This window comes from Cryptomeria japonica, chromosome 8, assembly GCF_030272615.1.
Source record: "Cryptomeria japonica chromosome 8, Sugi_1.0, whole genome shotgun sequence".
In the NCBI taxonomy this organism is placed as follows: domain Eukaryota; kingdom Viridiplantae; phylum Streptophyta; class Pinopsida; order Cupressales; family Cupressaceae; genus Cryptomeria; species Cryptomeria japonica.
In genome coordinates this window covers 553,634,572-553,647,667 of record NC_081412.1, presented here as the reverse complement: position 1 = coordinate 553,647,667, position 13,096 = coordinate 553,634,572, and the positions used below count along the sequence as shown (strand labels likewise).

Here is a 13,096-nt window from a genome sequence, read left to right as displayed (position 1 = left end):
GATTTAGTTTATTATCTTAATACCATTTATGTAATTAATTTGCATCTTAAATGTTTTTTTTCTAAAATATTTCATATATATTTTGAATTGTACAAACTCTTTTCAAATTTAAAAATTAATTGATTTAATTGAAAAGCATCACACTATACTAATAAAACCACGAATTAATATAAATACTTTTTTTAATTTAGAAAATATATATTATATTTAAATTTTGTTAAAAAACTCATTGAAAATAATTAGCATATAACATCACAAAAATTAATACTAATAAGATTACTCATTTTTTCTAAAACAATAAAATGCATGTTTTCGTAATTATAAACAAAGATGGTAAATACTTAATATGAACAAATGAAATAATTTGATACAATAAAAACTATATTATAAGAAAAAAGAGTATCTATGTATATATGTTTTGGCATTCACATGGATTTTTAAAAGCTATTGTTGAATATTAGTGTCTTGACTCTTTGGTTCATAGCTTTAAATAATTATTATGATGGTTTATAATGTGTTGATATAAAAAATAAAGTTTTTAATGGTTTGAATTTAACATGCCCATTGTTCTACCCATTCGATTTACGAAATTTTAACCCATAAATGAAAGAAATACATTGCAAAATACAAGTAATAAAAAAATTCTCTTTCCTTTCAAAAGTAAGATACATATTTGAAATAAATCTCTTTTCAATTTTCATTTCATCATGAATCATAGACAATATCATATTCATAAACATGTGAATACATTTACATTTTACCTTTCAAATTTCAATTTACTTTAGGAATATTTGAATACATATAATGTTTCTAGGAGCTTAAAGAAACATAAAAGATACAAAGTGGTCCAGATGTCCTTACTGGCATACATCCTCAAATATTGGCCGCCGACTAAATGAGGAAGAGCATCACTAAGCGCTTTTCCACCCAACCAGGACTTTACAGTCCCCTATGCCTCTTCTAATATAGCCGACCCAACCCTTCAACAAAGAGTTTGGTTTGGTGACCTCATAATAATACAGCCTTATGAGCATAGTGTTGTGTCCTAAATAAATAGAGCTGCCATACATTGGCTACAACCTACATGTATGGTGTTCCATGTCTAGAATGTAAACCTGGATCATAGTGAACCAATAATGTACATAGTGGCAACCTATACTAATTTGGCCAAAGAATTTGTCACCCAGTATTTCAAGTGAGAGTTGTATCTCCACCCACTTGATTGCTCTATTTGGTAAACTGGACATTAATTCTATTCCCATACCTTTTCCATAAGGTTGAATGATAGAATGTCTATCTAGGTTATTCCCATCCACAGATTATCCTAACCCCAGGATTAACCAAATCAATGATTCCTACATTCTAAATATACTTCATAGCATAAATTATCCTAGCTATGACATACATATATGTAATTCTGTATTATAAGGAATATAAAGTTTCTATCAGCTCAAGAATGCATATCCTACCAATAATTCAACTTCAATCATTACTTTAAATCAAGCTTATGCAACAACATAACCTATATATAACATTACTAAAAAAGAAGGTAGAATCCTCATGCCTGTATTATAGCTTCCACACAATACTGATTCCTTTCCATAAATATGCAAGCTTCAAAGATTATCCACTAGGATAAGAATTTACTCTCTCTCTCTCTCTCAATGATAACCACTAACCTAGTCTATTGTAATGATCATTTAGAAAAGTTGTGGCTTTTCATATCTTTCCCTATCATTCCTTCTTCTACTACTCTACATTGTTACACAATATATATATATATATATATATATATATATATATATATATATATATATATATATATATATATATATATATATATATATATATATATATATATATATATATATATATATATATATATATATATATATATATATATATATATATATATATACATATATATATATATGGACACCTAATGTGACGTGTCCCTTACATTCTATTATTTTCTCCAAGCGTGTCTACTCATTTAAGAGCTTTGCAACTTTTGTGGTGGATTGTGGTATGTTATTCATCGCAATTCTAGCTCTGGTAGATACCTTGCTAATAGGAATTGACGTAAAACAAATCTTATGCAGGCATTATAAATTAAAATCTATTGGAACAAAATAGATAGAATATCCCATAATTTATGGTGAAATGGGTTTAAAAAGCATTAGTTGAGCCTAAGGAAACCTCAATTAAAATTATCCACAACATAAAGTATTATACTTGAAATAAGGAGATTACAAATACCTTACTGAAATTGGTCAATTCATTTTCTTCAAGATGGCTTGCTCCCTTAAATTGGGAGAAACTCTTTAGGATGAATGTATACCTCAACTATCAAACCAAAAGGTTCCTCTCATGGTTTCAATTTTTAATCAAAGTAGGTCTAATCAACAAAATAATTAATTGGAAACTCTTTTAGGCAACTAAAATTATCTCTAAACTATAATTTTCTATTTACACCATAAAAGGACCTAAGAGCCCCACCATTAGGAGATAACTATGGGAGATTATATGGTATATTATAAAACTCATAAATTAATTATACATGATATGTGAATATTTTACTACAATATTAACCTCAAATGAAAAATAGGGAACTATACAACATTTAGTCATGATTTTAGTCCCTTTATATAAATGAATACACTCTTAGATTTAACACCTAGGAATGGAACACTCACATGGACAAACAAAAGGCCCAATTTAAGTAAAATAGCAAAGAGATTGGATATTAATTTTATATTTCCTAAATGGATTGAACATAATGATTTTTAAAAATATTAAATAAATATATGCTTTGTTTAATATCACCTTTTGTTGACTTTACAATTCATTGAAGATTGTCTTAATGCACCTTCAACTTTAAAAATATGTAGTTTGAAGATCAACCTTTCATAGATCTTGTTGAACATTGATGAAGTGAGCTTATAGAAATAAGAATCACCAATCTAAATGCTCTACTAAATAACTCATTGTCTTAAATAATCCATAAAGATTAGAATAATAATTCTAATTTTCAAGAACAGTTTGTTGATAAAAGAATGGACAAAAATGGAACTAAACACTCCCAATAGATTTATCATAGTTAGAGGGATGGACTAGGATAAATTCATCAAGAAAAATCTTTTATCTCAAATTTAATAATTGTACAAGCAAAAGAAAATAAAATCTAGAGGTAAAAATCTTCAAAAATTTAGCTAGCTAATGATGAAAAGAGCATAAATTTTTTAACAATGCAACTAGGGAAAGGAGGAGCTAGAAAAACACTTTTGTAAACTTTCCTAGTGGAGAATCTCTCATTGATCCTAAACCCATAGAGTTGAATCATCTTCTTTTTCAGTGAAATTCTTGCAAGTGAGGGGGATTCAAGATTGTAGGAGCAAATGGACTTCTTATATTCCATTCCCTTTACTAACCCAAATGAAGATATTCAAATATAAATGGCTCCTTTTGTTAAGGAGGGGATGAATTTGGATTTATTCAAATTGAACTCAAACAAAGCCCAAAGGCCTAATGGATTTCATGTTTCCTTTTAGTGATGTTGGCATTTCATTGAAAAATAAGTCATGGTGGCTTGTAGTGAAGCACAAAGATTCAAAAAGTACTAAAATAACTTAATTCTATATTCATTGCATTAACCCCTGAGAATGCTTCTCTTGAGTCTTTTATAGATTTTTGAAAAATCTCCCTTTGTGACACTCTATATAAAGTCCTATAAAAGTCAATGAAGGAACATCTAAAAATACACACTCCCTTTTCTAATCTCCCAACAACAAACTAGCTTAATCTTTGAGATATTCATCATTGAAGGTATCAACAGTAGACATTAAAGAAATCACTCACTTTCCAATACAAATAAAAAAAGCATGATAATCAAGCATAATAGTAGCAAATCATATGATGGAGTAATTGAATTTACTCATGAAAATCCTTAAAAAAAGTTTGTTTCTATGCTAATTTGAGGGAATTGATCTTCGAATGAAGTATAAGTTGAAGCCTTTTTTGCTTAGTTTCTTATTGTTTGAATCATGTAACATTGACACAATAATAATTAAGTCCAATTTTATGCTGATCATTCTATGTATATAGAAAAGATGCTCTATCAATTGAAGAATAAATATCACTTTGAATGAATTTTCTGGTATAATTGGTAGTTTCAAATCTTTAATTGTCACATATTGCTCTCAATGGTTGGCCTAGCATTAACAAAACAGGTAACCAATCATACATTTAATCTTGATGTTTTTATAATAATTCCACTTTCTTGCGTAGGAGTGACACTTCCCACATGTTTGATTTAATTCAAAAAGGTTTTGGCCTCATTATTTTGTATCAGTTGTTTTTCACTTCATAAATATATAATCATCATTTATTTTACTTTAAAATTCACAATGGAGTTGCTCATTCACTTTGGTGGTGAGTTATAGTAAATGGGAAGATCAACAAAGCAGATTGAGAAAAGTTTTCTTTCTTCCACACTAGTGATATTACAGTTATGAGATTTTACAGCCCATTATTGGGTGTTTTGGCACTCCGTATACCTAAGAAGAGATCCTCAATCCATTTTGTTAATATCCTACAATCAGGGGAATCTACGAGAACATGTTTCATTGAATCATTATGTCAAACCGTTCAGGTCCCTTGTCTATGCTTAAACATTTTACATATCCCTCTGCCAAACATTTTTTGTTTGCATTCTGTCAAACAGTTCACATTCCTTTACTATGCTTACACATATTACATACGTGTGTGTCAGAAAAGTTTCAGCTACAACATCTGCAAAGATGTTCTACCGTTTATTGTGTGATGGACCTCCATACCCTGTTCTAAAGCTCCCATTTTCACACATGCTGTGAAGATGTTGGCAGAGGTTGCGGTGTTTGGCTTTACTCCTACTAATCACTTTTAATTCAAAGCTACTAAATCCTATTCAAGGAATGCATTTTGTGCATATCCTGTAATCATGTGGGGTAAAAGATGACAGCATAGCTGCTGCTAAGTCGGCTTGCCCCACTACGGGTTGAAGGTCCTGGAATGGAGAGTATGCTCTCTGTGTTGTTGCTGCTCAGGGATCTTCAGTGTCGATTCCCTTCTATGGAGAGTAAGCGGCGCCCTATTCAAATCAATTCCCTTCCATTACGCTTTCTTGGATGTCCAAACCCTGTTCCAAAGCTCGCATTTCAGCATAGGCCGCCAAAACACAGCGAAATAAAAGATGCGTACGGGCTGCGATCAAATATATACGCCACAGCCATCCATCCAAATCTGCGCGGGAGAAATGTTAGTTTGAATTTGTAACGGAAACGGAAACGGCTGAAAGCAGACCTTGGCAAAGGGAATGGGCCCACAACTGCCACCTAAACGGTCAAAGGCTTAGTGTGTGTTGTTTAAGCCATCCCTGTTGGTAAGAGTAATCCATCCCTGTTTTCTTCCGTACAATTCGAATTGAAAATTCAATTAGAAATCTAGCTACTGTTTAGTTTCGCTCAAAAGTAAAGCCACCAAACTTAGAACAATGGAATAGTTTCCCCAAAACATATTTGCTTTTGGACATCGGATTTCACATTGAAGTAGATACCATTTTATAGTTTAATTTCCACTCTAATGATTCAAATTTAACTTACAGGGCTGAAGAAGCTAAATAAATAACAGGAAACAAGAAATTAAAAGAGCATGGGCAGAAACAAATTACAGAGCTCCTAATATTTTGCTCTGAGGGCTTATACATAGAAGACAATATATTCCATTAAAACAATCAACAACCAAGGAACCGTGAGTTAGGCAGAAACCTGCATGTGTACTAGTTTCATATGGACTTTAAGATTGCAATTTCTTCTTCTTCCTCTCATAGACTAATATGGTTGTAGGCGCTGCTCACCATCGAATTGAGTTCTGTGACCACAAGATTCATATCGGGTCTTCCGGCCTTATCAGGATGAGCACATCTGAGGGCTATGTTTGCAACAGTGAAGGCTTCCCCTAAAACAAAGATGTCCCACCCATCCTGTTTAAGTTTAGTGTCTACAGTTTCTTCAAAACGGTTGTTCTCTATCATGTGCCTTACATATCCTGGAATATGGAACTGACTGGAACTTCGTGCTTGATCAACATGCTTCTGACTTGTTATTATCTCCAATACAACAATTCCAAAGCTATAAACATCATGTTTATAAGAAAGCTTGTTATTCCAGCAATACTCTGGAGCCCAATAGCCTTTAGTACCTATTATTTTATCAGTTGACTGGTGTGTGCCCTCCCAATCCACATGCCTAGAAAACCCAAAATCAACAAGCTTTGCCTCATCATCTTTAGCGTCCACCATAATATTCTGCGGCTTGATATCAACATGAATGATCTTATTCAGGTGTAAAAATTCAATTCCCTTGGCTATACCCATTATCATTCGGAAGCTCTTCTTCCAGCTGTAGGTAGAACCTATACAATTTCCTCTCAAATAGTCATCCAGAGTACATCCATCTATATACATGTAGGCCAAGTAGGATTTATAGGCTTCTATACACCAAGCATAGAGCTTGTTTATTGCCAAATCTTTACCCTGGAATATCCCCCGACAAACTCGTGCAAAGCTTCCTTCCCCGATTTGGTGAGACTCATGGCAATTGCTTTTGATATAAGCTATCTGATCTAATGTGAGGTTTGTATAAATTTGTGTAGGCACCAGTTCTTGGTTGAAGGATAGACCTGGAGGCAAATCTACAATCCCATTTGAAGTTCAACAGCTCGTTTCCCCTCCACATTTATAGCTGACGAAGGTAAGGAGGAATTTCTTCCGTTATGGTTCTGCTCACGATTGTACATGAATCTTGTCACGATCTTGTACGCGATGAAGAATTTACATGATAGTATAACTGCAATGGAGGAAATGAAAATAGAAAACTAACGTAAATGCCAAATACTTCTATAATTCGTTCACACATTAGTTACTTGCTTTACGAAAACAAATTAGACTAACAACAGTAGTAGTTCTGATTGTGTAGTAGGTACTTATTTGTGGGAACCATCGTTCATTTGAAATAGTGTGGGTCCTTTCAAAAATTCATTTCTAATAGATTCATAATTTTAATAAAAAAATATTCATCAATAATTAAAAAATAGTAATTATGAATAGAAAATTAAATTTACAAAGTTGTGATTATTTATCAATCATGTATTAATTATAAATTATAAATTTTAAATGTCAATATATCGGAAGATATATTGAGAAGAAGAAGTCTCAAAGAAGAGGGACTTGGACTCTTCTCCCACTATAGGGTTGGAGGCGTTGGTTTGTGATTGCAACTCCAGAGTCACCTGCTACTTGTCTGGCAAGGGATCCAATAAACGACTCTCCTTTTCTGAGAAGGTGAAGTCATTGAGTTAGGAAAGGAAGTTTGAGAATCCCCCCCTTGTCTTGGATTTTTGTTGCTTCTATTTGGGAGCCGCTAGTTGTGTTCTTTTTTGGTAGCTGGCTCTTGGGTGTTGGGATCTCACTCCTTGTGGGTCCATGGATTTTCTCTCTTTCATCTTAATAGTGCTTATGTAATGATTTGGGCCTCTCTCGGTTTTAACCATTCTGATTTTTAGAAGGTATTTAAATTTCACAATCTAAGTATCTCTTGTAGCACTAGGTGGAAACCTCACCAAGGAAGATGTAAGTTCCAATGTTGATGCTACTTTGTATAAAAGTTTGGTTGAGAACCCTATGTACCTTAGATCCATGAGACACTTATGTGTTTTGCAAACACACGAGTCTCAATAGCGTGTTGCTACAAGAATTATGAGGAATGTGAGTGGTACACAAAAATTTTGGTATTTATTTTTCTCCCATTAAAAAATTTAAGCTAGTTGGTTGCATAGATTTTGATTTGGTTGATTCAGTAGATGATAAAAATCTACATCTAATTATGTTTTCTCACTTGGTTCTAGAGTTTTATGTAGAAAATGCAACAATAGCTCTCTCGTCAACAAAAGAGGAATATATTGCAGTAACATCAGCAAGTTCTAAAGCAATAGGATTAGATAAATGTTGTAAGGTCTAAATTTGTTTCAGAAATATTTAGCAACGATTTATTATAATAATAGTAGCACTATTACAAAAGATATTTTGTAATCATACTAAAACGAAACACATAAAGATCCAACATCATTACATTCATGATTTGATTTAAGGTGGGCAAATAGAATTACAGTGCTCACCAAAACTCTTCATACAACTAATTTTGTTGCCTTTATACATCAATTACTCATCTCCATTGATCAATGGAGGAGTTAGAAGATATGCATGATCATGTTAAGCATTGGAGACTTCAGATCTGATTTCTGCTTATTTTTTGTTTTTTTAATAATACAACTTAAGATCTTCACAATTTTTAATTTAAAGTGATCTTGTTTTGTGTTTTTATCTTTTCCTCTTCTTAGCGGAACAGTCTATAATACAGTTCGTTGATATTGTATTACTATTAAGTTTTTCATAAAGAAAATTGAATATACAATTTAGTTTTAAGCTTCTAATAGAGATAGACTTTTGTTTGTTCATGTATGAATAGATATAATAAAGTATTTTCTTCAATCTAAACTTAGTGCTGTTTTAAATAGTTTATATTTTAGAATCTAAGTCTATAGAATTAAATGTCTAGGATATTAATTCTCGGTTATTGAGGTTAAACGAAGGCTGTTGAGAGTAATCCACCAGAGACGATTTAGAAGCATATGTCCACATTTGTGACTCTAATCTCCATCCCTACTTTTGATTGTATAGTAGGTAGCTTGAGAGGACCATAATTCTAGTGGTTTCATATAAAGAATGGATACTCCATAAACTTCATTAACGTTACATTTATAATTCTTAAATAAAAGACATTTATCAATGGTTGAAAAAGATTAGTTAGGATTGGAAATGTAAATATACAAAGCTGTGATTACTTACCAATTACTATAATTACAATAACAACCGCTACAGATGAACCTCCAGAATTATTCGATGGAGAACTAGCCATTGCAGTCTGCTCCATATATGATAAAGAATGTGTAAATATCAGTAGTCTATTACCGAGAAGAACAGAAAAATATATTAAAAAAAAAATCTTTACAAGTTAAAAATTTTACAAATAAAGGCTCAAAATTTCAAACTAATTGTGTTTTACACAAGTTAATTCAGATGTATATAGTATTCATTATTTGTACTCAATTTGCAAACTAGATTAGGATAACCTGTATTAAATTGTTACAATTTAGTATTCTAGTTCCTTAATAAATTAGCCTTTCGAATTAGACCACTCTGTATAAGTTTAAAGCCCAATAATATAATGCTGTAGAAAGCATTCAACAGAAGTAAAAACTATAGATCTTTTAAATTTCAATTATAAAGTTATACAAAGCAACTAAGCCAAATACACATTCGTAATCCAATCACCAAAGTTTCAGAAACTGTAATCATTAGATAAACAACAACAAAATCAAAATTACAGATCTTTTAAACTTACTGAATTGATGGATTCTAAAATATAAAGTACAAAAACACATAGGAAAGCTTAGTTCAGTCTTTTGAAAGGATTGAATTGCATAATATTCATACCTTTAAACTATAGATCTCACAGTGTAGCAGAGTGAGGATTTTCTTGGTTTGAAGTGGGTACCTCTCTTTCTAAAAGTGGCACACAGCTTTTTAGCATTGCAAATGGTATAAATGAAATGCAGGCCAACAGAAATAAATCATTTCTGCGATCTACAACAGTAGTAGAAAAGAAATAAGGAAGGAAAATGCTTTGAACTTTCCTTCCTTGATAGGTACAAACATATAAAGCCAATTCAAAATTAAATATGTTAAGAAATTAATTTTATATGTTATATTATTTGTTTGAACTACTGTAAAAGTGAAATTGTATAGTTATACTAGTTTAATTTTTCTTTAAATTTTTTTTTTATAAAATGTCTCAGTATGATTACATAACAAGAGCTGCAGGCAGCGAAGTTCCTGCCTAAGACTAGAAAAATAGTATTTGATTTTGTGTCTAGAAAATTAGATTATTTTAGTATAAATAATGCACATACAGTATTATTTTTTCAATGATCAAATATGGCAGTTCTTGAAACAATCAAGAATAGGTATTTTTTTGAATGATAAAATATGGCAGTTCTTGAAACAATCAAGAATAGGTATTTGGAGTTCAATTGTGAACAAAAGCCATTTCTCTTAAAGAAAATTAATAAACTATTTTAAAATAGAGAAATAATATAGTCCAACCTCATATCTTACACGAGAGAACCACCAATATCTTTGTTTTATTTGGTGAATATGATTGGCAAAGCAAAGAATTTTTATAAAGTAAACAAGCTTATATTAAACATTTCAAGAATTGTAACTGGAGTAAACAAATGATCAATGTTGCACATGATTATCATATATTTGCTTGGTGTTTTATCCTAAAAATGTGTTTCAGTCTAGTGGACCGTCTGAGTTGTTGTTGGTGCCCACATGATTTACCAACAGTTTGGCATGCTAGCATTTCTCCCTAAAAACTATTAATTTTATATCATCAATAATAAAAAGTAAAAGAAAAACTCTTAAATTCTAAGAACAATTTTGATTTAAGGAGGTGGTAAGTATATTTTTTCCTAGAATACAAAGTCAAATTGGAAAAGATATAACAGTAATGGGTTGAATATACAGATGTGGGATGCCAGTGACAAATATGAATTTTTAGTGTAAAGCTTCTGAGAAAAATTATTTGTTTAGTTGCATTAGTAGATGACTTCATTAATGCCATATTCTGGTATGTGATCCTAAACCAAATGTAATCTTTCAGTATATAGATGTGAAGCATTCTCTTGTTCAATTCAAAAATAAGAGATGCATAAATCCTAAACCAAATGTAATCTTTCAGTATATAGATGTGAAACATTCTCTTGTTCAATTCAAAAATAAGAGATGCATAAATCACAATAATGAAGACCAGAATTCTTTTAAGCAAGAGAGCCCAAGCATAACTACAGGTACATTCTCTAAAGTATCCATGTAGATACTAGTATAGTGATGCATATTTTGGACCTTAAAGCTTTATCATTGCATATTTTATGATTTTGCATCATACTTTGGCATTTTCTATGAGTTGTCAACTGAAATATATTTGATATTTCATATTAGAAACTTGAAATTTGAAAAAGAATGCCATCTATTGTTATTTTGCAATTTGAGAATTTAAGTTTTAGGTTTTAACTTTTGAATAGTCTTTAGTGTAGAGGAAATGTATAAAAAATTTGGATATACTCCCTTTTTCATTTGTTTCAGTTTGATATTTTATTTTCACTATATATGCATCCAACGAAGATGGAGTAAGAATGTTAATAAAACTAAAAGAAACTGCTGAAACTTCTGCCTGGCAAAAAACTCCAGGTGCCCCTCCCAGTTGACTACCAAAGCATTTCAGGTTCTAGACCTGATCCTGATCCTTGTGGGAACTATTTAAGAAATGCGGAACTATTTAAGAAATGCCCAACACATCAGGCTGTTCTCATAATCATCATGTACCTTTCTGAAAACATCATGACATTTCCAGCCCATTTTTAGGGCAATACCATGCAGATTATCAATTAAAGAACTACCATAGCATACAAAAATATAAGAAGGAAGCTATCATATTGCATATTGGCATTCAATAACACAATAAAGCACTTATCAATATTGCAACTTAAGTATATCATTTACAAAGACCATGATATTTGCCCAGCTGAGATCAAAACATACATCAAAACCTTTACATTGTCAATTGCCAGATATATTGAAAGAAAAAGAGAAATTTCCTAGGAATATTAACATGACAAATTGATTGTATCGTTACGAAATTTCAACCATGGGAATCAAAAAATATATTTGCATCCATAGTATGATTGTAAGTCACCTGGATATCAGATTTCTTGAACCCAGCTACTTCAAGAATTGCATCATGCAATGCAGCTGATCTCCTTTCAACAAAGTCAGCATAACTTAAGCCATCTGGAGGAGAGAGCTGAGCATGTGTAAAGACCACCAGGCTTCTCTGCCATATTTGTTTTACAAAAGTATCAGAAATGGCCTTGATAATTTGTTTATCCAAGTTATCAACTCGATAACTATCCAACCGATCCACATAAAGAAGGACATCAATAATCTTGTTTGTCAGAAACCTGCCACAATAACATTAACTGTTATTAACACAAGTAATTGCAACAAAGTAATACACTGGAACAACATTTTCTTGGTAACAAATATCAACCAGGCAAACTACAAATCAGAAGTACATAAACTCAAGAGTGGCAAGTAGGCTTTATAGAATGACACTAGTACTAAAATTCAAACATCACTACCTTTTTATAAGGTCGAGAGCATGATCGTTTACAAAACCACCTTCTATTAACCCTGGTGTGTAAATTATATTTAATGTAAAACCTGCTCTTGACCTTGAACATAATACAGGTCGCATTGCCTCAGCCTGCACAGTTTGAAATAAAAAATATGATCAGAAACATTAATCACATACAAATTCATTGGGCTGAAATATAACATCCTAGAAAAAGCAATATTGTTAAACAAATGAGGTTAATTTTTCATTTAAGGCCCTGTAACTGAATGTTCTCCAAAAATATATTTATATTTGGAAGGCACTGACAACAGCTACTCTTTCCCCGACAAGAGAGTTAACTGTTGAAGACTTTCCCACACCGCCTTTTCCCATAACAAGAATAGTAAGAGAGTTCACATCTTGAATGCATTTCATGCTTGAATAAGGCATCATCTAGATTAAACAATAAAAAAAAGAATCCATGATGAGCAAAATAACAGTATTTACTCAGCAACCTCTTGCTTCAATTTACTCAGCAACCCGTATAGTGCATTCTGGGTAGCAACTGGAAACTGCTGAATACCCATCCACTCCCGGGCCTATTGAGATGCCATGGAACCTGCTTAAGGTAGGCCTGCAAAACCATCTGCATTTTTAGAACAAGTATGCCAAACCAAATATAGCATGTAATATTTTGAATTAGCATGTAATATTTTGAATTTTTTTTCAAGAGTCAAGACCCTATAAAGCAAACTCAGATTAGA

General features: G+C 31.8%; 1 protein-coding gene and 1 pseudogene across 1 annotated transcript; both read right to left on the bottom strand.

The window, feature by feature from the left end:
• Positions 1–5,137: 5,137 nt before the first annotated feature.
• On the bottom strand, positions 5,138–6,502 carry LOC131857787 (probable receptor-like protein kinase At3g17420). The gene is made up of 3 exons (XM_059210511.1): positions 5,894–6,502; positions 5,640–5,652; positions 5,138–5,280 (listed from the first exon to the last, which is right to left on the bottom strand). Exons 1-3 carry the CDS (start codon positions 6,500–6,502, stop codon positions 5,138–5,140), a joined length of 765 nt encoding a protein of 254 aa, XP_059066494.1.
• Positions 6,503–6,652: 150 nt separating this feature from the next.
• Positions 6,653–12,946, bottom strand: LOC131067066 (translocase of chloroplast 34, chloroplastic-like; annotated as a pseudogene).
• Positions 12,947–13,096: the final 150 nt, after the last annotated feature.